The 27,549-nt window shown below is 35.8% G+C and overlaps 1 protein-coding gene across 3 annotated transcripts in view; it reads left to right on the forward strand.

Moving 5' to 3' along the window:
• The window catches only part of Atrnl1 (attractin like 1), an 833,524-nt gene that overhangs the window by 706,709 nt on the left and 99,266 nt on the right, over window positions 1-27,549 (forward strand). For all 3 annotated transcript variants that reach the window (XM_063244803.1, XM_063244801.1, XM_063244802.1), the window contains one exon: window positions 12,018-12,132. In XM_063244803.1, the coding sequence (XP_063100873.1) occupies window positions 12,018-12,132 (115 nt within the window). The remainder of the gene's footprint in view (window positions 1-12,017; window positions 12,133-27,549) is intronic.

The raw sequence follows: 27,549 nt of genomic DNA on the forward strand, positions 1-27,549 counted from the left end.
ATAGAGAATACTGAATAGAGCAAAAGAAACGTAACAAAACAGTGAAAACAATCTTTGCCTTCAAACAGAAGATAGAAGGAAATCCCCCATATTTGCTATACTGCATATAGGCATCCTCCCAAGAGATGCTGAGACATCTATTCCCAGTAGCTATAGGGGAGGGGGAGGGGAAAGGGTGCTTGATTTTACAGCTGTGTGGCAATACGCTCACAGGTAATGGTTCTCTTCCTAGCCCACACCGTGGGTGCTTACCAGGAGGGGGGGTGAATAAGCTGCCTGAGTTCCACAATGGCCAGATCTTGGGAGTTCTGGTTCTCCTCCTGGACAATGCTGCAGGCGCCTACCAAGAGGGCGGGTGAATAAGCTGCCTGAGTCCCACCATGGTGGGATCTCGGGAGTTCTGACTCACGTATATTTTATGCAAAAGGCTTTTAATCCATTTCTAAGAGTTGTCAAATTCCAAACAGTCTCGGAATTCCTGAAAATTCTAAATCCGATGTCTCCTCTGAGATTTAAGACAACTCTTCACTAGGAGTCCCTTCACAAATGAAAAGAAAGTTAAACACTTCCAATATATGATGGCACCAGATAGACACTTTCATTCCAAAAGGTATGAATAGAGATATACCAAGGAACAGGACCAAAGCAAGTCCAAAATGCAACATGGCAAACATTTAGTCCTAAAGTTCCATGGGCAGCATCCAGTGCAATGTGTGGCAAGATGTGAATTCCAAAGGGCTTTGGTGGCTTACCCCCTATTGTCCTTCCCGTGGTTGTAGCTTTCATGGCTTCTGTCTTGGGCTGGCTTTGCTTCTTCCTTGCAGGTTTCCTCGGACAATACATGCTCCTGGCTTTTCCAAACTTCTGAGGTCTCTTCTGCACCTTAGGCTTTACACTCACAGCTTCACACTCTGTCTTTCTGGGCCACACTGCCTGGCCTCCCAGGCCTTTTGAAATCTGGATGGATGCTTCCCTGATTCCACAACTCTTGTATTCTGTATGCATCTAAAACCATGTGGATGATGCAAAAGTCTTCTACCTTCTGGAGCAGTAGCCAGACTTCTCTATCTCTTGATTGTGGGAACTGAGTGCCTAGATCATGAGTAATCTGAAGACAATTCTGAGAAACAAATTCTTCAGGCCACTGCCATTCTGAAACATGGTACTCTGGGGTTCTCTTCTCAAAAAAAAAAAAAAAAGTCTGTCACTTTTGAAACTTTGAGGCTACAAAAGTGGGGCTCTGCTGCTTTTTGTGATGCCCTCAGGCCATCTTTTCTATTTTCTTGTTCATTCTCAGCAATCAAGATCTTTTCTGTTCTAGCTTTGCAGTCCACCACTTTTACTAAGCTTCTTTTTTGGCCAAAATCACATTTTAAATCATTCTGCTGGGCCCTTTGCTTCTGATTCTCAACATAAATCTGTCTTCAACAGTAGCCATGCCACAACCTCAAAATTACACTATCTTGAAATTTCTTCTGCAAGATTAACTAGTCTGCCACCCTTAATTCTAGTCTCAGACAAAGTCTCTGGACACAACAAAATGCAGACAAACTTTGTGCCCAGCCATAACACATTAATCTGGAGTCTAACAATCAATGAAGTCCTTCACAGCAGACCCTCCTGAGCCTGGTCTTAACCAGGAGGATTTGCATTAAGATTTGTATTGAGCTCTAATGAAAATCTTCCATATAATACAGTCAAAGGCATTCCATCTCTACTTTTTCAGTCAGAATAACTTTTCCAAACTCTCCATGACCCAGTCCCAAAGGCTCCTAAACCACATGGTTAGGCATAGTCAGAGTAAAGACCCCACTTCTCTGGCATCAAATTCTGTTTTATTTACTGTCCTTGTTGCTGAAACAAAATCCTAAAGTTAAAAGGATAAAGGTTTATTTAACTCACAGTCTGTAGAGGTTTCAGTCCATAATCAACTGTCTTCACAGCAGGGTAGCACATTGCAGAGGGTCATGGTTGCAGAAGATAGCAAAGTAACAAGGGAGGAGGAAGCCAAACCTCTCCCTATTCCTTATATTGTGTCCAGTCTACCAGTATTAGGATGGTACTAATCCAGTCAGTGGACTGATCCAACAATCATCTACCCTTAATCCCAGCATTCAACCATGAATCAATCACACACTCTAGATTCAGCCAACTCTGAAAAAGACCCAAGTAAAACTGCATGAGGCTTTGTGATGACATCAAGATATAAACCATAGCTGTTTATTATATATATATATATAATCTTTCTCTGCTGGTGTATCCAAAATAACAGTTTGTGCTTTCATTGTTTCATTGTCTGATCATTTTTTGCACCTAAATGTTGTAACCTAAACCACTACTTCTAAAATAACAATATGCAATATGTTAATTAGTGTTAATTTCCTACTATTTTTTGAAATTCTTTATCATTTCTATCCTTTTTTTTCTGTTTTGCTTTTTTAAAATAAACAGAGATATAAACCAAAACATTCATCTTTATTCTAATTTTTCCCTCTTAATCTACTGGACTGTAAAATGGAGGAACTTTTAATTTAGCAAATATGACACACAGAGAGTACTAGCAGGCCAAGAGGCTCTCTAGGCCATACAGAGGTACTTAAAAACTCAAGTGAAAGCCATTCTAAGTATATACATTCATAAAATACTTTTGTCTTTCCTGTTCAAGGAGAAGTTTTAGTAGAATGTGTAACTTTTTGAATAACTTTTGCTTCTCAACATTCTAACATTTACTTTGATCAGTAATCATCTTCTTCTCAAAAAGCTAATATGGAACTTGGTTCTAATTTTAGTTTACAGACACTAGAATACATTTGTCATACTTTTGGACCAAAGGAGAAAGAATGAAATCACATTTGAAAATAAGTTGACCTAAACTAAAATTTAAATATCTACTTTTTGCCAGGCACTGTGGTCAGCATTTAATTCACATATTTTCCTTTATAATCATTAGTACAATTTTGCAAAAAATGGTATTGTAATCTCTATTTTCCATATCATGTGCTAGGGACAGAAAAGTTAAATAATATCCACAAGATCTCAGGATTTGAACTCAATTCTACTTCACATGAAATAAAATCACTTGGACCTGTTGAAGTATTTCTTTTATAATAAGATTATTTCCAAACTTTGTTGTTGAAATTAGAAAGGCTAACATGCCCACAAACTTCAAAGAACATAGGAAAATTGGTATGAACTGTCAAGATGATATCTTGGGTCCATTAGTTTACTAATACCAAAATTAGGTAACACTTTGAATGATACTTAGCAGTCACAACACATTGGAAGCAACAAGAAAAAGATATTGTGGAAAATAAGAAAGTCCCTGAGAAGGGCATTTCAATGTTTGCATCATACATGTGCCTTTCAGAAAAGCAGTTAAAGTACCCCAAGGGCAACTTGAGGCTGCTTTGCATAAAAGAAACAAATGAGCAGCAAGTAAGATGGCATTGGTGGCTTAGGGTTAGGGTAAAGGGAAAGAAGAAAAGAAACCCCAGATATCTGTGTACGAATTTATTCATATGCATAAACCAGTTCCATATATCTTTAGCATACTGTAAAAAACTGACAGTTGTAATATTGAATATAAAGCATTAAGGCAATATTAAATTATACTAATTATAATCTGGCTGAGAAGCAGAGGGAGGGATATACATTGTAAATGATTACATACTAATTTTTTAAAAATACCCAAAATACAAAACCATCCTTTAGGGCTGATGTTCATCATTCTGTGGTGACAGTGACATCCATAATGCCTCATTCTCTGGAAGATCCAGGTAGGGGTTACTGTACAGTAAATATACAGATTTTTGTAACAAGTCAAATAAGATCTTTCACTAAGAGTTATGTTGATGCTTTTGTGATTGGTGTAGTAATTATAATAGAAAGTAATTTATTATACTGTGGATCTATTAACATTTCTATACACATTAAGAATATTGCCAAATCTGCACTTTTATTCTTTCTGCTGACAGTTTTTTTTTTTACAGTGCTTTTTGATTTACTTTATGATTGAAGTTTCAGGAGCAAGTTTTAACTCAGTGTGTACTCAGTCTAACAGATTTGACCAAGAGTGTAATCTAAGAGCACTTTCCATTCCTGATAAAGACAGGTCTGTAAGTGTCAGTTGGAGATAATATGCCTGTCTTCACGAATGTTGTAAAGAGATCCACTGAATTCTGTCTGAACAAGTCCTGTCCCAGCAACTCAGCATGACATTTTAAGTAGGTAGTGGTAATCTTAGTTGTGCCTAGTCTCTTGTCTCCAGTGCCAATTTGCCAAACAAGCCATCTCCTTTGTACCTCTTGCTCAGGCTTTTCCTTCTGCCAAAAATCTCCTCCAGCCTCATTCTCCTCATGAACTCCTGGTCATTCTCTGAGAGTAATGTTCTTTTCTAGCTCCATCCACACCTGTTCCCAGGACACCATGCCTAACTCTGCCAGAGAATTCAACTGAAATTCATCTGAGTTAAGGTCAGCTTGTAAGGATACTTCAGAAGAGTGGTGACTATTCTTTAAGTAGCACAGTATCCCAGTAGTTACTGCATTAAACTTTTAAATAGAATTTATCTGTCAGCTATATTCTAAAGTGACAGTTTGCTTTAATACATAATAGGTTTTGGAATAGACCAGTCTACAGATTTATATCAAAATCTTAATTTTTGAACTTTCCTACTGGCTTACAGGTATGTGCTCTATTCTATTAATAACTTTCTGCCACAAAATTTAAAGAAGGACCTTATACACAATTTGAAAGGAAGAAGCAAATATCTACTCGTTCATGAATTATATTTTGAATACTTTGATATTAGGTACCAGGGAAGGTCTCCTCTAGGAAGCACATAGACTCACAGATCAGAGAGGAATCAAAATGGGAAAGGTAGGCACATACTCAGTAGTCACACTGCTTGAAGGATAGCATTAGAATCAGCTTCTTTCTGCTCCATAAGCCATCAATAGGATTCTCCCCTTGAAAATGAAATTCTTCAGTTAAAGCCACTAAGAGAGATTTTTAAAATCTAGCCTCTGCCCTCAAATAGCTTACTTTTGAGTTTAGCTTCTTCATATGGAACAGAGAAAAATTCCAAAGCAAAGTGAAAACCAGGTAGAATGACAAAATAATAGGTGACTTTTTACTAAGTACTTAGTATACGTTTATAGTGTTTGTGGGTGTATTTATGCCTGGGGGGAGTAAACTCTCTTATTTCTCATAATGGTGAGTATTATAAGTAAGGAATTTTTGGTTCCATTTTACAGTTGACATACTTAAGGCACAGAGAAGTTAAGTGAGTTGACTAAACTTACACTTGAATGAGAGACCAGCTTTGCAACCAAGTGGCAAGATGCTAAGAATTATCCTCTTAACCACTACATTATACATTCTCTTAATTGTTACAAAAGCAAAAGTAATTTACTCCTGAAGTTACTTTTTGCATTTAATTAGGAAGAAATATATAAAATCTAATTATAGCAATTAATTAATACAGAAGCTGTTTCAAATTTTTAAAAATACTTTCAAGAATCAACTTTTAAAAATAGCCTGTGAAAATTTACCTCCTTTTAACATTCATATTTATAGACAAATTCACACTTATAGGAAATTTTAACGTAATAATGCCCCGTTTTACTATCTGGGACTTCAATACCTTAGGAAAAAATGTAATAAAACTGCTGCTACTTATCACAATCCAACTCCTTCATTCCCAACTCACTGCCATACAGTTAAAATAACAGCAAAAGTTAATTACCAGATATTATACAATATGTACAGACATTTAATATGTGTGTGTTGTGCATGTGCATATGTGTAGTAAGAACAGAGACTAACACAAAGGCATTTGAGGAAAAGAAAAAATATATAGTATGACATGAAATAGTTTACAATCGCAACACCTTTAGAATCTCAGGAGCAGCACACTAATTCTGTGAATATTATGTTTTATTGCTTTACCAATTCCCTCATGTATTACTTTATTCTCCTTGAATTGGCTTCTAATGCATTTAACCCTGTTTTTAAGAGTGTCCATTAGCTTAATTTCTTTTATTAATATGAATTCCTCTATTGAGTAAAACCAGCTAATGCAGTTTCCCTTTATCATTTCATATAAAACAAATAGTAAATAAGGAAAGAATAAGACTCACTTTTTTTCTTAAATTTAAACAATAAAACTGAGAGAATTTTATACTTGAAATCTGGAATCTTGATATTGTTGATCACTTGAAATCAACACACTTGATTAACTGTGATCCAAGCCACAAGGGTGACTTAATTTGATGCTAAGTAAATTAATTCGGTTCATTTAAATTTCAGCTAAACTAAATTTCATGTCAATATAAACACTCATTACACTAGAAATACCAAGTCATGCATATGTTAGAAAAAGACTGTTTTATTTATAGATGGATTTGATAAGAATAGCATTAAACATATTTCGGAAGGGGAATGTAAGGGTGATTAATGTGCAGCTGCTTGCATTTTAATATTCCATTCATTTATTAGATTAGTATTTGTGCTTACTGTCAGACTTTATTCTGTTCTTGTCAAAACACTTACTACTGCTGACAGATATAACATATCTACAGTAATCCTTAATTCCTTGATTCAATTTTCTAATTGCTTTCTTGGCATGCAGTGGTAGCCATTTAGTTTTATGTGATGTATTATTCATCATATAGTATAATAATGTTTTTAAAATTTTGATTTGCCACCTAAAGTATCTGAACAAGAGAAACACAGTATTAGAAATTTTATTTTATTTGATATTATTGTATTTTAGAGAAAAAGATAAGCATAACAATAAATCCGAGTTTCAAAACAGGTTCGTAGGACTGTTGCAATAGTGTGTACACTGTGTATTATCTTTGTAGTTGTTGTTCAGAGTAAAGACAGAGGCATGATATCTTGTCCTAACAATATGAACACAAAACTTCCTTTTCAAGGAACTAAGAGAAGCTAGCTGTATAACTATCTTAAGTGTCTTACATATACATATATTTTTCCCTTTTTGCTTTCTTCCTTGTCCCTTTTCACCATCAAAGTTTGTCTTTTCTTTTAAACAGTTGCTTAAATTTAACTATGATTAGTGAAATTGGTATATCACAGATTCTACGGGGATATCAATGAGTTATAATCACAGATTGTTAGAGAGAAAGGGACCCTAAAAATCAGCCAACCTGCCTATTTGTTCTCTTTTCTGGAGAAATTGATTTTATAACATGCCCAGGACCACATGATAAACCTGACTGTTAGCCTCACTGGTGTTTGAAATAGAATTCAGGCGTGGGGCAGGTTTATGTATATAATTTTTATAACTGGACTTCTAAGTTGGTTTCTTCTGTCAACAACCAAGCTGAGAGAATGAGAGTCTACTTGGATTCTGAAATAATATTTTCAGGTAATATTGTCTAATTAAATACTTAAAATAAGATCTGAGCTCCAATTCCTGTGTTACCTGAGAATATCATCTGATTTCTCCGAATTTTAATTTTTCAATCGTATATAATGGAAAATAGGTTTCCTTAATATAACTGCTATGTAATTACACACAATAATGTATACGCAATTCTTAGTACTTGGCATCAAATAAGTATTCAATATGTTAACTGTCAGTATTTTACAATGTTCTGTTGTTCCTTTAAATATCCATAATTTAGACAGAAACTGTCATGTCTTCCAGTTACATTGAACAGCATCTGTGACAAGTTTATTTATTCATTCATTCACCCTGTCACTTACCATATGCAGTGCACTCTTGGAGGGCTATAGGTAAGACAAGGAAGCAGCTAACACAATGCCTGCCTTCAAGGATCAAGGACATACAACACGTTACCAGAACCTACAACAAAAGACTGGGATACATAGTTCCAAAATGTTTGCAAGCCCTACTTTGGAACTGCTGAAAGTTCAAATAGTTTTATGTGAAAGGACATAACATCTTTTTTGGCTTTTTAATTTTGAATCCTTGCTTAGTTAGAATGGCTAGCCTGGGGGTAGCAGATAGTTCTGTAAAACCCTCAGCTGCTAGGTGTAGGGTATCCTGTGGCAAGCCTCAGTGTGACTTCCAAAGTACATAGCTCGCTTGCCGTTGGAGAGGCCACTGAAGAAGAAACATGCAGCCAGCTTTGCCCATCTGTGTTTTCTTTTACTTTTTTTATTTTATTTAAAGTAAAAAAGTAAAACAGAAAAAAGGGTAAAAATAATACAGAACTTCAAAAAATAACAGTAAGAAATGACTAGTCAAAAAAGTAAGAAATCACTAGTTAATAAATTACATATTGTTATGTTAGAAGTAGTTGTTCAAGTCACAAAATCAAAGCATAAAAAATGACAAACAATGATAGCACAAACTATTCTGTTGGATGAACTAACAAAAACTTAGTAGTATGGTTAGCTATCTTGCACGCTTAAATATACATACAGTTATATCCTTTAGAGCACTTTCTTTCCCTTTCATTATTACAACATCTATTATACATTTTGGATCTTACTAGTCTTTCAGTTTTTTATTATTATTCTTTATAGCAGAGAGACAATACGATATTTATCAATGTGAGTCTGATTTATTTCACTTATGAGGATAGTCTCACATTGCCTCCAATCCATCTGTGTTTTCTAAACCTGCAGTGACTCATGTCTCAGCAATTTCTGGAACAGGTCTTGGGATAACTGCAGTCTTACTTTCAGAACACATTATTATGGGTTTTAAGAACTATCATCCTTATGACTCCAGAAGTTTCTCTGGTGTTTTTCATTAATAACTTAAAAAGAGAAAGATTTTAACATAATATTTTTTTGCCTCTTGAACAACTTCAAAATGTGTACAATAACAATCAAGCCCACTAAAGTGAACCGAACAAGTGTTTTATAAAACTGCTATGTGCTTAATGAGTAAGGACTGCTAACTATATAACTGTCAGTTATGTTTTCTGCGCAGTCTAACACCAGCTCTTTGCAGTACAACAAATATGAAAATGCCTCAAAGTAAATCACAGTTCTCAGATGCTAGGGGCAAACAAATCCCTTTATTTCTTTCAAAGGCAGCCATGGAAAATGCATGATAAACTGCAGTTCAGTGAACATGTTATGTTACTATGGAATGATTTTTGATTCATATTTATGCAATTATCACAAAAAACCTGACAAACTTCAAGATATTAGAAATACTGTCACTTGTAGGATTTTGCTATTTGCTGTTGTAAAATTCAAGTGCTACCAAATGTCCCTTTTTTATTTAGATTCTATATTGGAAATGATATTTGCCACAACTTCTTAGCAAGTAAATTTTTAAAATTATGAGTTCCTCAAGTGTTGAAGAGCTGTGCTAGTTACTAATACTTTGAGCATAATGAATAATTCATATTTTTGTTCATATCCTTTCATGAAAATTCTTATATAGCTAAAAATAGACCAAATTTTAAGTTAAATTGATTTTAAAAGATTTATTCTCTCCTTTGGCATGGTTTATCAATAAAAGAGACTTCTGAATGCAGCCAGCTTTGCCCATTTCTAAACAATAGCACTAAGGTAAAAGTGAAATAATTAGTATAATGAGAATTTTATAGAAATAGCATTCATGGAGGCAGAATTCCTTTCCTACAGTCCAGATATTCTACACCACTGTCCCTGTTTGTCACTGAAGTTCTGAAGTCTAATGTGTTAAGTAATTAAGCCATATTTCACTAAAAATTTACAGTTACATTTTGCTAATTTTCTCACTGTGATATTTTGATATTTAAATATGAGCATTTGATATTTAAAACCATATCTGCTATATTAAAAACAGTAAAATGGAAGCCCAACCAACATGATCAACTAATATACTTCCAAATCTTTTATTGTTTTCCTAAATCCTCTAAACTAAGAAATACTGTTTCTCAACATTTTTAAATTTGGTAATCTTAAAATTTACTATTGTAATTTTTGTAGCAAGTGTTTACAATGTAAATTTGGATTTTTTTAGTGTCAGTTATTACATTGAGAGTTGAAAGATAAAAATACAACAAAAGAAAAACCCTGTCTGTCTGTAGATATAATCATTTATTTCTTAGCTATAGTGAAAAGGATTTTGATATTTCTAATATATTACTATGACTTAAACTTTGAATTCATGTTACATTCTCTTAATATAGTTTAATAAATTGATTTTTACATATATTTTGTGGTTATTAAAATAAAATTTAGCTTTGCCTAGAAATACGATTGGAAACATTCATAGTACTTTTAGCCATGAAATATGACAAGCCTATTCTCTAAATATTACATCATTGGAGAATGTCTATGTACTTATGCTGATTTGGACTTAACATTTTCAAAAATAAATCTGTTAAATTAGGAGTAAATCTTTTTTTTATTTTTTTTAAGAGTAAATCTTAAAGTATGAAACTAAACTTGATACAGCAGTGCAGCATGGCCTGTAGCATTTTCATGAAACATTTTAATGCCCTTTGTTTCCACCACCATGGCCACTTTCACCTTTATACTGAAAATTTCCAAAATGTATCTATATGAATATAGTTTTAAAACATGAGATTTATGTTCCTATAAAGAAGAAATCCTTTATAACCACATAAAACCATTGTCACCAGATATTTCAGTCTAAGTTTTACGTGAAGGGGACATATTTTATCTTTAATACCTCGTTAAACTTTCTGCCAACAGCTATATTCTAGAATATTCTAGGTGAATGACAACATATGTCTACATTTCTTTGGAAAAATTTGAATATCTCTAGTGGAAAAAGAAACCTGAACAAATAGTTTGCTCTAACAATTAAAGCTGTAGCATTTTCTTTTATTAAATTCTGACTTTATGCAGAGATGTTTCTTTCATCAACCATTTCTCATGCATAATTCTTTGAATATTGTAGCCAAAACCACTATTTCTGTACATGATACTCCACTGTTTCAAATATCATGTTGTTTTTACATACCAATTTTGCTTGCATGCATGTGGATTGTGTGTGTGTGTGTACACAGATGTATACTAACGGACATGTTTATATATTCATGTGTGGAGTACACCTTTTACTTGCACACACATCATAAGCTTCACTGTGTACTGAAGAACACAGACTCTGGAGGTAGCCTACTTTTGCCTAAATGCTAGGCCAGCTAGTTTTTCCTAGCTATCTGAATTGAACAAAGTTTCTATAATGTCTTGCTTCAAGATTCTTATTTTGTCCCACTATTGTAAGATTTAAGTAGGTTAATATATATGACAATTTTCATGCCTAATCCATAGTAATTACTTAATAAGTGTTATTATTATCATGTATTAATTCATTTCTGCTATATTATTTATAATAGTTATTATTAAACATGTATTTCTCTTAAAAGTTATTAAAGATATTATATAGAAGTTTGAAAAAAGTTAGATAGAAGCAGAAAGTAGACTTGTGGTCACCAAGAAAAGAGAGGGAGCAAGAATGGGGAGCAGCCAGTCAAAGTGCAGAAACTTGCAGTTTTGCAGATGAATAAGTCTAGAGAGCTAATTATAGAAAGGCATGAAAGTTGATACTATAGCACTATGTGCTGAAATTTTATAAAGTATAGATTATAAGTGGTTTACCATAAAAGGAAAAACGTAACTGTGTGGAGTGATAAATATGCTAATTTGATTAATTGTAGTAATGATTTTACTATGTATGTCATGTTCTACACTTCAAATACAGATCGTAAAAAATAAATTAAAAAAAGAAATGTCAACAGAATATTTGGAATTGTAGTTACTTAATTAGATAAAAAGGATTACATGGCATATTTTTTATGGGAGGAAATAATTTGGAAGAAGCAAGAAAATGGCTCCCTAGTTGCACAGGATGCATAACAAAATGCCTTCATTTATTCACATGAAGGCTGATTCCACATCAAGATTGCACCAGGAGTTAGTGTTAACATGGCACCATGGTGCGTCCCCAACACCTAGGAATGTACTGATTAGCGGAATGAAGGATAGCAAACAGGAGGTAAGACAGCAATGTCCTGTCAGCTTACAAACTTACAGTGGGTTTTCTTTTTCAGGGGGCTCCCAAGCCCATCGCCATCGAGCCGTGTGCTGGGAACAGAGCTGCTGTTCTGACTGTGTTTCTTTGTCTACCGAGAGGATCCTCAGGTGCCCCACCCCCCGGGCAGTCAGGTAGGATAAGCCAGGAGCCAACAGCAGTTTAGCAAAACTTGTAAACTGAAAAGAAGAAATAATGATATCATCAAATAACACAGTAAGGACCTTTGTGGAGTTGTAGAGCAATGTAAAATTGTGTCACATACAAACTTTCACCCAAGTATCTATCTGCATTACTATAAATTCAGACTTAGCAGTGTTTCTTTTATAAACACACATCGAATACATTTATATTTCTTCATTACATGAACGTATATACCTGATAACACATTCTAATTTATTATAATTACAATGAGAAGTCTCAAAAGCTGGACACACAAGTGCTTGACTCTTCTGGACCACTTTTTGTTTTTCACCCAGTATGTATGTTATGTAGAAAGCCAAAGAGTAAATATGATTAGAAACTTGCAGCATGAATACAGAACCAACCTAGGAAACTCAAGCCTGTGGTGATTAGTGGCATCTAAGGACAATGCTTGATGCAACCCTCTCATGTTTAAGAGGTTTACTAGCTTCCAGCACACTCAGGCAGAGTCTGTGGGCCAAGAGGACTCTCCTTTATTCAGCACAACCAGTCTTTTCTGATTCTCCTTTTCCCAAGTGAAAAGCATGATTTGGTGTTGTAAGTGATCATTTATATCCCTTTAGAAGTTTTTTATTGCCATATTTTGTGTGCGTAGTAAAGCTTCTCAATGTATGCATTGATTACAACTTGTCAAATTATATACCATACTTCTTTTTCTCTTTTTGTATACCCTAAACAGTCCATTTACAATTTATAATTTTTTAATCTCCTGATTTTTTTCTCCCACTGACTTTTAGTGGATTGAATGCTTTCTTTTTCTTTTATAGTTTTTTTGAGACAGGGTCTTGCCACATAGTTTATGCCAGCCATGAGCTCACTGTGTAGCCCAGGCTGGCCTAAAACTCAAGGCAATCCTCCTGCCTCAGCCTCATAAATGCTGAAATTACAGGTGTGCCCCACCACATCCAGCCTGGAATGGATGCTTTTTGAGGACAAGGGTGACTTCCAATCTTTCTTTTCAATTCCATTTAAGCATAAAGTGCCAAAGATCTAACAGGTTCTCACTAATGGCAATTAATGATAAGCTTGCCTCCCATTTATCTTACTTTAATGTTTTCTTGCTATCCCAGTTAGCTTTGGCCTTACTCCTCACTTTCATGATTTGTGTTTTTCTATGCACAGGATGGAAAATATACCACTTTATATTTGCAAAGCTTAGACATTCATGTAGCAGAACTTTCCCCATATAAAGGGATGGAGCTTTACCATCATTTAATGTACTTGATATTTTCAGAAATTTTTATTCAAAGTTCATTACTAGCTGTTCATTCAAAGCCATAAATCTTCTCCATACCTTCCTCTGTACTGAGTGACTGCCTTGCTCTTCTTCTTTCAGCACCATCAAGGTAAATGGCATGCAGTAAGTGGTATCATTTGGCACCGGTCAGATAAGATGGATAATTATAGGTGCTTGCCCGGCTAATGGAAGCACTGTTTTAAAGCTGGGATGAATTCCAAAACAAACACTTCACTAATGAAAACAAGTCCATGTGATACACACTGAACAACTTCTAGACCCTTGATAAGATGACTGACTGATAGGGAGAGTGAAGGCAGCTGCCAATACTCTGTCCCTTTAACCTTTGGATCCTTTCCGACTGACTTAAAATCCATGTAGTCATGTGAGCCATTACCTCAGCTGTGTTTTCTTACAGATGCATTGTGCGTACTGATGATGATATCACAGACGAGTAAAGTGCTATAGTTTTAAAAAGTATTGTCTTTTTTTTTACATTTGAACTTCATGGCATTGCTGTGAGATAAGTAAAAACAAAACAAAACAAAAACAAAAACAAACAAACAAAAAAAACCTCACTTTATTAATGAGCAGAGTCCAATGTAGAAAGCACTGTATTTCTATGGTTAAGGAATAATTGGGAGGGAGATATTGGAGTGTAAAGCAAAGGAAAAATTTACTAATAGCATTCCAAGTAATTTTCCCTAATCATCCATAGCAAAGAACTTACTTCTCTACAGTTAGCTGCCCATCTTCAGAGAGCCAAGCATTTGGGTAAGTACTGAAAATGTCTATAGGGCTGATATGGTTAAACAGAACATTGAAATAACTTACATACTGTTTCCAGGATTTAAAGAGTGAACAGTGATGAGTATCTGTGCACAATTCCAGGCAAGCTTGTTCTTTGTTTTGTTTTGTTTCTTCTAAATTTAACTTAGAAATTTCAGTTAATCTTTAGGAATAAGAATTTACTTGATTATACTCCCTCAAAATACAAAATCCTCTGTTATCTGCACCTATTTTGAAATAGATAGAAAACATATGGTATATTAATGGGTGAATGGTAAGATGGGGAAATGACCTGATGAATTATAAAGTAAGTAAAGTAAAAGTGTTAATAGTCAAATCTAGATGGTGGGGATTTTGATTTCATTATAATATTCTTTCAACTTTGCTATAGCATTGAATTTTTAGAAATAAAATCTTGAGAAACAATAAAATAAAATACTTGTATTCATTACAAAAAAATCACCTACAGAGAGAAATTTTTTAGTGTTATCTAGGTTTTTCCCACACAAGGCAATTACGGACACCAATATACATATCAATTACTGTTTCCATTCTTCATAAAGTATTTGGTATGTGCATAGCCATTTAAAATTTAACATAGTATCATCCAATATTTAAAGGGAAACACATTTCAGTAAAATTGGAAGCCATATTGCCTCTTGGAAGAGTTATGTCTTTGCTAGTGTTTGGCTTAACAAATTTTGACAGAAAGTTCATATATATATTTCTGTGTTATCACAGTTCCCTAGACAAGAAAGAATGTTCACAGATGCTACTGATGAAGATGATATTCATAGGATACCTAGGAAATGTGACCTTGGGCAAGCATTTCTATCTATGAGCCTTAATTCACTTTAATAATATGATTAGACTAGTTTGTTCATTGTTTTCTAGATTCCTCTCCTAGGAACACTACATTCTGGAAAGCTTCCTCCTGTACTGGTACAGAGTATGAAGCTGAAGACACTGAAGAGACCATGGAGAAGGGTCTTCATTAGTTTGGGGATACAGGAAAGGTAGAAGCACTCATGAACTTGGTGGTTGGTTACACTGTATTTATTAGTCTGGATGTTCCACAGAGACTCAGCCAATAGATAGATAGATGGATATAGAAATAGAGACAGAGACAGAGATGACTATAAGCCTGGATATATGCGAGATGATTTATTAGTGGAATATATTCATATGACGATGGAGAGTGGCTCAGAAGTTCCAGAACAGACCATCTGGAAGCTGAAGAATCATAGGATACAGTTACACAGCCAAGCCCAAGTTCAGAGGTCTCAGCCAGCCAAGATAATAGTGTAAGCCTAAGGCTAAAGGACTGCAAATTCAGGAGCCACTAGTGTAAGTCTGAGGTTGCAAAGGTTGGAGAACTGAACTTCTGGTTTCCGGGGGTAAGAAGAGTGTTGTATCTCATTCTCAGGAGATAGCCACATTCCCTTTCTTTATTGTCTCTGGGCCCCCTCTCCCAATGTGGCCGTATATGAAACATCCCACCCAGGCCACTCAGACTCACATACTGATCTCTCTGAAAACAGCCTCACAGACACACCCCAAATAAAGCTTTCCCAGTTTCTAGAGTCCTTCATCCAGTGAAGCGGACAACTAATATCAAACATCACATTGTTCTTCTCTTATAAGCTGAATTTTAGTACTAAAAAAAGAATGATTCAGAAGTATAGAGGTGTCAGCTTATCCATCTCTATTCAGGAGCAGTTAGTGTTTTTTTTAATTAAAAAGGATCTTTAGACTTTATTCTTTTTGCTATCAACACTATTAGCGTTTAACAAATTCTTTCAGTGTCTGTCTAAAATGAGTGAACTGCCTTCCCCATGGCTCTTCTTGGTGACAAGAAAAAAAAAATGAAAATCTGCAGATCCATCCCTTAGATCACCATGGAGTAATCTTTATTTTGTGTGTCTTTGTTTTCTTTTTAATATAACGAGCTTAGGTGATTGACAGTAATTCTTTCACTAGGTGGTTTACAATAGTAAACCAAAAAAATGTTAAATAAAGCTGGACTAATCAGGTTTCTTGCTCCCTCAAGTAGACCTGATGCTTCTTTTGTTTTCTGTAGCAAGTAATGCAATCGTGCCAGACTCTTTAGTTAATGTGAAATCTGTCCTACTGGCATATATTCCCCATGCAACCATTTTTTTATCTCAAGGTTGTTGCAAAACTGACACTCCTACAACAGTAAAGCACATTTAGTAACTCTGCTACTTAACACTAACAACCAAGCATATCTCCATTCACTCTGGACAACATGGTCCCCAAGCACTTTAGAGTCACATTATTATGAAATGTGGACAAAGTAAATAGAGCTCTTCAAAAGTGTAAACTGAAAATGATAATGTTTGCTGTCCTTTATGATGGAGGCTTATGGATATTACAGTTTATAAATTCTTTCCAGTGAGAAGCAAATTAACTTTTCTCATTGGATTAAACATCCCAGGATCCCAAATGTCCAGTGCAGAAAAGAAGTCGTGTGCTTCAACCAAAAGTAAAATTTCACCATGGTCCTCCATGTATGATATACTCCAACAGTATCAGGGAAAATATTGCTGGAAAGTCTATCAGTTTGAAATTTTCTACTTCAGATTTAGAAGTTTTTACAGGATGATAAGATTTTTAATCCCAGCACCATGGGAGGCTGAGGCAAGAGCATTACAGTTTGATCCCAGCCTGGGCAACTCAGTGTCTTTGAGAGTCCTTGTCTCAAAATAACATATAAAAAATGTTGATGATATTACTCAATATGAAGAGCAAATTCAATCCACATTTATGCAATAAATAAATAACCTAAATCTTCACAGAAATTAAATGACTTGTCCTGGAGCAATACAGTTAGTAAGTGAGAAAAACCAGAATTCAAATCCAGAGTCATTGGACCCTCAGCTTATATGACATTTCTCTGAATTAAGGCACAGGGGTATTCTAGATAGCCCTTATTCTGAAAAAGGATTAAATGTACAGTCAAAGAGGAAATACTCAGAGGATCTTTGCTAAGCATTGAGTTCAAGGGATAAGGAGGATGGGTCTCTCTTTCCTGATGATTTAAATACAGAAATGTGAAAAATTAAAATATGTGCATGCTATGGCATGTGTGCTAGTAAGACAGTGACTCTGCATGTAACAGAACAAAGAGCATGCAGTTACAGCAAAAGATGTGAAACTTGTGTGAAGAGTATGGACTTGGAGTCACAAGGCCTCAGCTAGACACTCAGCTCTGCCATTGTGTGATCACAGGTAAATTGTGCACGCTCTGGTTTCTATCTTCTCATTATGAAAGGATGGGATTGGATTAGATTCCTAGCATTTGTTTGACTGTAACCTCATGGTACAGTTCTACTACAAATTATGTCAACTCATACCAGTTCAAAATGGGGAGAGCAAATGAGTTACTTCTAAATGCAATCTTAACAAGTCATTCCAAATATTCAGGACAAGTTGGAGAACTTTTTTTTCTATAATTGCTTATTAGTGACAAAAATAATGCAAATCACTCCTTGAATTTAAAAATTCTTAATGATTTTTATAAAGTTTACTTCCCAACCTTCTTATCGTGTTGAAAAGATGTAGCTGGCTCATGATGTCCATGTATTAGAAATGAGGAAAAGGAATCTCAAGTGCACTGTGGGGTAGAATGATGTCCATGATCTCAGAAACTGACTCCGGATCTTCTGGTTCTCAATGGATTATCTTGCTTCTCAAGTGGATTTTCTAAGGCAGATTTCAACTTCTGGAAGCCTTTGGAACATCTTTTCCATCAGATTATCTTTCTTCTTTATCTTATTCTAGTAGAAACACATCAGTCAATCTAATCTTAGCATTTATTTCCTTAAGAAGGGCTAGAATAAGCAACAGAACTACTGCATTGAAACTTCCTTATAACAATCTGGCATGTTCACTGCCTTTTACCCTTAAATACAAATATTGGAACAACCAGAATTTGTGTCTCCAAAAACAAGAAAGAAACAGGATGGCAAAGTAAACTGTGAAATTTGGCAAAGAGCCCAGGAAATGAGAGATAAAAGTAAATGTCTGAGATTATTGTTAACAAATACTACTCTGTCTCCAAAACATTTGATATTCAAAAGACTTTAAAATCAACAGTAGGGAATAATTTTATCTTCTGTCCAAAATGTCATTATTGTGAATCCTCATTTACTACTATAATTACTCATTAAAGACATATTTAAAAGCATCCGCTATATACCAGCTTTGGATAAACCTTAATGAACCAAGCAGTTTCTGCCCTCTTACAGGCTATAGCTTGAAATATGAAAAAAAAAAAAATCATGAAAATAAACCATAGTTGCAAATTTGTATTAAGTGCAAAACAGTATGTAAAGTGGTAAAATAAAATGAGTGCATAAATGCTAAACTTAGTATTTTTCTACAGTAGTAACAGAGTGATATTTGTTCAAATGCCCTTCATCAATTGTCACTTGTCACCATGTCTCTGCTGTGTTCAAGTATTGGATATCCATTCAGCTTCTGGGAACACTTCCCCCTAGTGGTGTTCTTCTGTACATTGATCTTTCTCAAGTACCTACTTAGTGTACACAGAGACACAGGACTGCAAAGCTCCTCTAGTCTGTGGGCGATCACTTTCAACTGTCCCTTGCATACAGAAAGCATTCTTGCGTGTTCATCCCTAGCCAACTTCCTGGGTCCTCTCTGTTCACTTATAAAAAACACTCTGAAGCTGATTCCTACAGAAATGAAGCTTCGTCCAACACTTCTTATGTGAACAGTAGCACTTCATCTACAACTTGAATGTAAAGTCACCCTCCCTTCTTAGTACTCCCATCATCTTTCTTCATTCCACAGACCAGCTTTTCTCCCACAACTGGATTGTTTTTCTGAAGTCTGTTTCACAATGGCTCATATTTAAAACCTTCTAGTTACCTTTCCTCCTTCCCTTGTATCCAGCTAGTCACAAAGTCTATAGTTCTGACCCCTGCAGCAGATATAGCAGCCACCTTTTTCTCCATTCTCACTCTTCCATGCTTTGTTCAAATACTGGTTTCCTCTCCTCTTGACTGCCACCAAGATGATAGTACTATAATCACATATCTTCTTTTCTTGTAAATCCTTGTGAATTTTCCAGGGCCTGCAAAATAATTCTCAACATTTACTCTGCAGCACAAGACCTTCCTGAACCTCAAGTTAACCTCCTTTAAAGATTTAGCATCTATAGGATCCACACATATGCCAGCCTATACAGCAGCACTAGCTCACTGGGGTCCCTTGGGCATTCATTTTTACTTCTTAGACTGTCAGTTTCCTCATCTATGTGAAAAGGAAGATGAATAGAAAAGACTTTCCTTTTGATTGCTCTTAAAATTTCATACTTGTTTTTCTGCCTATGATTCTTGAGGATATGAATCTGGTCTGTCATACTTACTATTGTCCCTCATACATGAAATGTTGTCTCCCTATTAAAAGAAGTTCAAGTGCCACTTCCTCTTCGGTGAAACCTGTTCAGTCCCCCAATATTGAAATCCCATAAAATTTACAGGTTTGCTTCTTTATGGCTTTCTAACATATGTCAGTCACCATGTACTTTTCTTAACTTTCTTCCCAAGTAGTAAGTTCACTGAGGGGAGTGGCTTATGTTGACTACATCTTATTTTATCTTTGAATGTCTGACTGCCAACCAGTTCCTGAGACTTAGTAGCTGCTTGATAAATATTTAATTAATGGATAAAATTATTTATTTATAAGTTATATATTTATACATGCATATCTCAAATGTAGAGTTTACTAAGTAAAATTCATTTTAAGCCCTTAATATTGGTAGATTGCATTTATCTTGGAACTGAAATCAAGCCTATAACTCTACTTTTGATGGAATATAATTATTAAAACTTGGTTGTTTAGATTTAAGATACAATAAACATTAGAATGTAATGAAAATGACAAAAAATCAATTTATGATTCCATTATCACATGCATTAAATCTATCATAAAGTTGTTATATTTCCATCACTTGAAGTTTGATTTCTTCCTTGAATGATATTTTTAAACAAACTTTTAGGTTTAAACTTAGAAGAGCACAATTCATTTCCACCCTTTGTGATTGGAAAAACAAAGTACTTTGAATCTTATGGAATAAAGTTCCTAATATTAATCCCTATAGCTAATATACATAGGACAACTAACTTCATGTAATATACCTGGCAGATCAAAAGTATCAACCATCATTTCAGTAATTAATATTAACACAATAGATTGTTTATGTCTTCTATGATCCAACTATTCCTTGAATTACTATACCTGTAAAGTATATATCATCACTTTTCCTTCACAGATGAGGAAAATAAACTCATGGAGGTTACGAAATTTGCCTCGAGCCATGTATTATACAGTGACCATAAAAATCTTATGCTATCATGATCACTCTAAATTATTTTAGTTTTGTTTGCTTAGTTTTTGGCTCGACATAAAAATAGTAACCACTTGCTTTTGGGTGCAGCACAAACTTTTCTCTTATTGACTAGTGTCACTGTAAAGTTTTCACATTTGAGATTTTACAATTTATCTTTGTGCTAGATGAGAGAAATTGGTAGATATGTAAAGGAAACACAGGAGAAAATAAAGATAAGAAACTTGAAGGCTAGTGAATTTGACTAATTAAACATTCTGGAGAAACAAATTAGCCCTAAAAATTAGCTCAAATACTTTCAAGATAAACAATTAAAAAGGAACCTACATGAAAAAGCAAAACTTAGAAACTGAGAAACAAAACACAGCTAACATAGTTTTCCTTTCCTTCTTTCCCACTGCCATAGCTTTCTGGTTTTTCTAGAATTGAGTGGTAAGTAATTGTTGTGGTCAAAAAAGGATAAGACAGTGAATATTTCAAGTGAAGCTCAAAATATTAACTTACAAAATAAAGAAAATCAAAATTTGTTTAAAGTAAGCTGCCTTTGAAGAAAAAGAGAGAGAACCTTGTGGGTATAAATAGACTGCAAATGATAAATTGACCTTCCCCATCCCAGTATTTCTTATGATAGCTGATACCCATGACCTATATAATAAAACTGGCAATAAGAATTTTTACTTTTAATTGGCCATGACTTACATTACATATCATACATTACATATATTTAGAGAAATTTAACAGAAGCCTGTATTGGACTACTATAGTAAAATATATTCTGGGTCATTTAAACAGCAAAGACATGATCTCACAGCTCTAGAGGTTGGTAGATCAGCATCTGATAAGGAGTTTCCCTGGTTTTGCAGATGGTTGCCTTCTTGCTGTTTCCTCATGTGGTAGAGAGACAGAAAGGATCTGGTCTTTTATAAGGGCAGTAATCCATTAAGAAGATCCACCTTCATGAACTTAATTGACCTTATATAGCCCTCCCCAAAGCTGCCTCCTCTAAATACAGTTGCATTAGCTTCAATGTAAATTTCGTGGAGAGTGGGGAGGACACAAACTTCAGTTAGAGCAGCTGCCTTCTACATTTCACGAGGGTAGATGAGTAACTGAATGTCAGAGAATGTTAGAATTTTTAGAGCTTGGGAAGTGGCCTTAGGAGTCATCTATTTCTATCTTACATTTTGAAAAAAAAAAGTTGGAGGAGAAGGAGAAGAAGAAGAGGAAGAGAAAGAAGAAGGAGGAAAGAAGGAGAAAAGAAATTTGTGAAGCTAGAGATAGGAAGAGATATACCCCTAGGATCAATGAATTTGTAGCTGCGCTGGGGCTAAAACCAAGGTCTCCGAATTCCTTATGCAAAGAAAGAGTTTACCCTTCCCTAGTATATGCTGTGCCATGATGCAAAATCTGAACAGAAAATAATAATAATAACCAACCTCAGAAGGCAGTACTGTACAACATCTGTCACATGAAGCCTCAGAATGACAGATGGGAAACTTCTACCAAAAGCTTAGTAGCTTGAAAAAAATATGTCGTCTTACCAGCAAATTTGTAAAATGCTAGTAAAATATGGGCCAGAGCCCTGTGAATTCCTTTTTCCTACATGAACATTTTTTCAGTGCCATCTTATTGTCCAGTGATTCCCTGGCAGATCCAGTGGGAGTATATTCACGTTTGGGCAGAAATTCCTGGTTGAAGTACACGTCCTTCGATATGATGGTGCCATAGTATGTAGCAAAGATATTTGTAGTGTGAATATCCCTTCATTTTTAATTAAAGTCCCAGGAGTAGAACAATAGCCAGCAGTAGAAGTGTAATGTTAACAAAAGGTGAATGTTGACTATTGTTACATTAACTCCTTAAATCCACAATGATCTTTCTCAATGAGCTTTTAGGGGAAAAGTTAATGGCCTGCTGAAATGTGAGTAATTTATCTCTACCTTACAATTTGCAAATGAGCATAGCCTATGTAAATTTAGTAGACTTCCCTCATTGATGGATGGGCACCATATGCAGGACTGTTGTGCAGGTAAACATTGGCAAAATTTAAGAGAGAGAGAGAGAGAGAGAGAGAGAGAGAGAGAGAGAGAGAAAGCATCATCCTCTTATTTAAGAGCAAGAACTTAAATTGGTCCCCAGGACTCCAGACAGGTGGTTTGAAGAGCCCTGTGTGATCCCTGGGATTATCATTCAGAGTCTTCAAGACATAAATGAATTCTTGTCCCCTTAATCTGCTGTCTAATACAATTTGAATTGAGCCCTTAAGTCTCCAAAAGTCTGAATGCAGTGACCATACATTCAGTTCCATTTATCCAACAAGCCAGAAAAAAAAAAAATCATCAAATCAATAACATGACTGTGCCATCTGCCTTCTCCTTGCTCACCATCATAATGAAAAATGACTCCGTAAGTGTTCTGCAAGGCAATTAGCTCTGAAGGCAGAGCCGTAACAGGGAGAGGCCAAGTTGCATTTGTATTCAAAACTTTACTGGTAAAATGGAAAGGAAGCTGTTGTCCGTATTAATGGATGCATAAAATGTATAAATGGGGTAATTTGGTATTACTCTACTTATGCATAATATTATACAACTGCAGAAACAACCAGCTAAGAAGGGCAATGAAATGACATCTGGCTCCTCCAACAGCCCGCAGCCACAGCTGGTGACCCTGTCCAGAATCATCTTGGACAGACAGTTTCTAAAGACTTCCCCAAAAGGCCTCTTATTACTTCCGGGACTAACTCATTATGTTATTTAACAGTTTTCATTGCAATTTGATTCCATTTTCTTTTGTTTTCTTTCTTCTTGTTCTCATCTCTCTAGAAACAGACAACAGCTGATTGAGCTCCTTAAATAATCTATCATATGTTTCAAGACAATTTGAAAATCACTTCTCAGCCTTCAGTTCCGGTTCATTGCATGTCTCTTGTCCTTCCACTTGTGACCGGAATGGCCTATCTTCCCGCTTGGTCATCTCTAACTGCCAGACTTCTTCAGCTTTCCCAAATGCCATTGGCTAAAGCAACATGGAATGTAAAGAGTCTCTAGAGGTAATTCTGTCCCTTTACTTGACAAATGAGGAAAGTGAAGCTCACCTGAAGAGACTTTTCTCAGGGTCCCCCTTATGGCAGAGCTAGCACAGCATGTCCCTTGGCCTTTAATGTCAACAGTTGTTTTGGGGTTCTTAACCCTTCTGCCATTCTGGCTACCTTTCATTTGCAGTTCATTAGGACTCCTCTGTCCCTTCTTGAACTTTTCTGCCATTTTGCCTTTTGTATTTATGCATGCCATTTTTCTTGCAAAAGAAAAGGGAATACCTAGTTTTAGCTACAGTAATTTCTTTTATAGTCCAAGGTTATTTTTGCAGTTTATCTTATCCTTCTACATGCCAGACAGGCATTTTTGATATATATTATATGCAAATATGATGACTTTAGGGAAATGTTAAATGCTTCACAGCGCTGGATTCCAAAGTGACTTTTAAAACACCAATTATTATAAAAGCAACACATCTCTGTCCCCTAGTATATACTAGTCCCCCTCACTGGACTGACCTCCCCACCAGCCTCCTATACATATCCTTCTTTTTTTTCCAGTAGAATGTCCAATGAGAATCCTTCTCTTTGAAACTTGTCCCTATCTCCACCTATCTTCAGTCCACTACTTTGATTTTTCATCTACTACTATAAAATTTTCATTACACATCTCTATCTACCTAAAGGAGCTAAAGACAGTACTTTTTACCTTTTTATTATATTCCTAGGAATAAATGGTGTCAAAATCATAAGAGAAGTTTGATGTATTTGTTTAGTTATTTTTCTCCTTTCTCTAGTTCACCTGTGCCCTTGGCACTACCCAGATTTCAGCTCTAATACTGTCATTTCATACTTTCTGCCTCAGTTTCTCATATACTGGATACGTTGCTTTAAATTAATCCTAAGTGCTTCTCAGGTTTAAAAAAAAAGACTTCCATAATATCAGAGTTTGGATTTGGTTTATAAAATAGAATTAAAATTTTCACTGAATATAAACTGATTTCTCACAATTAATTAAAACTTTTAGCCTTATCCTATTTTTCACAAGTCTTGTTAGTTATTTTACAATAGGTGGTTTTCTTCTATGCTTCATATATGTCTTTGAAGGTTTTTTTCCGTAAATAAAAATACCACTTTGATGGTTTGGTCATTCATGTGATCATTGTTTTGATATTTTTGCTTTTCTGAAAGTGCATGGTGTGTGGGCTCATGAGCTGTACTTTCTCCTCACAATTTAAAGGAGGATCAGAGTCTCTACACTTTTTTTTATGTTAGGTATGGGTTACTAGCCTCTTTTTCTGCTACTTAGAGTATCCACTTACAGCTTCTTCTGATTCTTGTTTGATTACATGGCTTGTCTATCCTTTGTTGAGGGTTTTTATATCATAGTTATTCTTCAAGACAAAATTTGCAAATCTCTAAGCATTATTTACTAGTTTTTCATGTGGAAAAAAAATCAGTCTTCTTAAGCCTATTTTATCCTTAATGTGTTACAGATTTTGTTTTGCTGCATTTGTACCTCCAGTATGATAACTTGGGTCCTTAAAATATTGCTTTTTACTTTCAGAATCATCATCCTGTGCTAGGTTTCTGAGATAACTTGGAGTCTTGTTAGATAACTTAGGGCACTCCTAACATCCATTCAGCCCTTTCTTCAGCTTTTGCCTATCTATCTGGGCTTCCCCAAATGCTTTGCCATCTACATTAAAAGTATTTCTCAGAAAGCAAATTAAGACACTACTGAGATACTGTATCTTACCTATCATGTTGATGAAAATTAAGAAGTGTAACAACATGTTACTGGTGAGAATGCAAACAGGCATGTCCGCACTGGAGGGGAATTTGCCAATACCTAACAAATCTTTTAAGTTTTGACCTAGAAATCTTATCTCCAAGAATTGACCCTAAAATATACCCCTGCAATATGAAAGTATATGTGTATTGGTTATTTATTTCTATACTTTTAATGAGCACAAAATGTTGGAAACAACCTAAATGATAATGTGTATCAAAATAGTAAAGTGAAATATTGCATATCTTACAACTGGAATGCTAGTTACTCATAAGATAGGAAAAAGGAGATCGCTATGAATTAATATGAAATTACTTTCATAATACATTGTTGAATAAGATAAGTAAGGTGTTTAGAAACATGTCAATGTATGAAATAGAGAATACAAGAAATTCTACATTTTTAAAGGAAGATATAGAAAAATGATAAACTAGGAACTAAGACTATTCACCCATAAGAAGTGGACTGAAGGTTCCTGGGGCACCTCGGCCCTTGCCCAGCCGTGCCTGGCCGTCGGTGTGCGGAGGAGGAGCTGCGCGGATCCGGAGCCGCCTGCAGAGGCCCCTTCCTTTGTCTGGAGGAGGAGGGGTCCCGGGTTCCTGGGGCACCTCGGCCCGTACCCAGCCGCGCCTGGCCGTCGGTGTGCGGAGGAGGAGCTGCGCGGATCCGGAGCCGCCTGCAGAGGCCCCTTCCTTTGTCTGGAGGAGGAGGGGTCCCGGGTTCCTGAGGAACCTCGGCCTGTGCCCAGCCGCGCCTGGCCATCGGTGTGCGGAGGAGGAGCTGCGCGGATCCGGAGCCGCCTGCAGAGGCCCCTTCCTTTGTCTGGAGGAGGAGGGGTCCCGGGTTCCTGAGGCACCTCGGCCTGAGCCCAGCCACGCATAGCCATCTGCGTGCAGAGGAGGAGCGGGGTAGATCCGAGTGCCCGCAGGAGGCCCTTCCTTTGTCTGGAGGTTTGTGGATATCTCTGCAAGCAGGGAGGGATCACAGGCTCCTGAGGCACTGCGGTCTGTGGTGAGTACCCTAACCCGGCTGCGATCCAAGAGCTGTGGATCTACCAAGGGGCAGGTGGGCGCACAGTGTCCCTGAGGCCCAGCTTGTCTGGAACCGCGGAGTTCTGAACAAGCAGAGAAGGGCCATTGGTTCTGCAGGCCCAATGGCCTGGGGTAGAGTGGTGCCAGAGTCTCAGTAGCTGCAAACATAGAAGGGGATTTTCAATAGATCCTGAGGAGGCTTTCAAATAACACTTGAAACACAGAAATATAGGAAAATGACAAAACGAAAGACCAAATTACAACCTCAAACCTCCAGCCCATCTCAGGAAACCCTAGGAGAAGTGTATTTAGAAGAAAATATATCCCATCCTCCTCATATATTAGACACAATAGCTACTGAAGTTGACAAGCAACTCCAGGAAGCTTTAAAGAAATTCAAACTCGAAATAATTTCCCAGATAAAAGAAGAAATGATAAAAGAAATGAAAGAGATTCTAAATATATCTAAAGAAAACACAGATAAAAAATTGGAGGAATTAAACAAAAAGATAGAATCCCTAGACGAGCAATATAAGAAACAAACAGAATACATAATGCAGATGCACAGAGATATACAGGAAATAAAAAACTCCACTGAAAGTTGTAAAAACCGCCTTAATGAAAGTGAAGATAGAATTTCAGACCTTGAAGACAGGATTGCAGCAAGTGAACAGGAAAGGAAAGATCTTTTAAAAATAACAAGGAATCAGGAAACAACAATTCAACAACTGCAAGATGATGCAAAGAAGAATAACATAAGAATGATAGGGATTAATGAAAAAGAAGGAGACAACATAAAGGATATCAAGAGGATATTTAGAGAAGCAATAGCTGAAAACTTCCCAAGCATGAGATCAGAAACTGACATCAGGATCAGTGAAGCATATAGAACTCCAAATAGTCATAACCAAAATAAAACTACACCCAGACATATAATAATCACCATCCCAGAAATCCAACACAAGAATAGATTATTAAAAGCTGTCAGAGAGAAAAGACAGATCACTTATAAAGGAAAACCTATCAGAATCACAGCAGACTTCTCATCACAAACAATAAAGTCAAGA

This window comes from Cavia porcellus, unplaced genomic scaffold, assembly GCF_034190915.1.
Source record: "Cavia porcellus strain 051 isolate PalLab524CR breed Dunkin Hartley unplaced genomic scaffold, mCavPor4.1 scaffold_2, whole genome shotgun sequence".
NCBI classification, from domain to species: domain Eukaryota; kingdom Metazoa; phylum Chordata; class Mammalia; order Rodentia; family Caviidae; genus Cavia; species Cavia porcellus.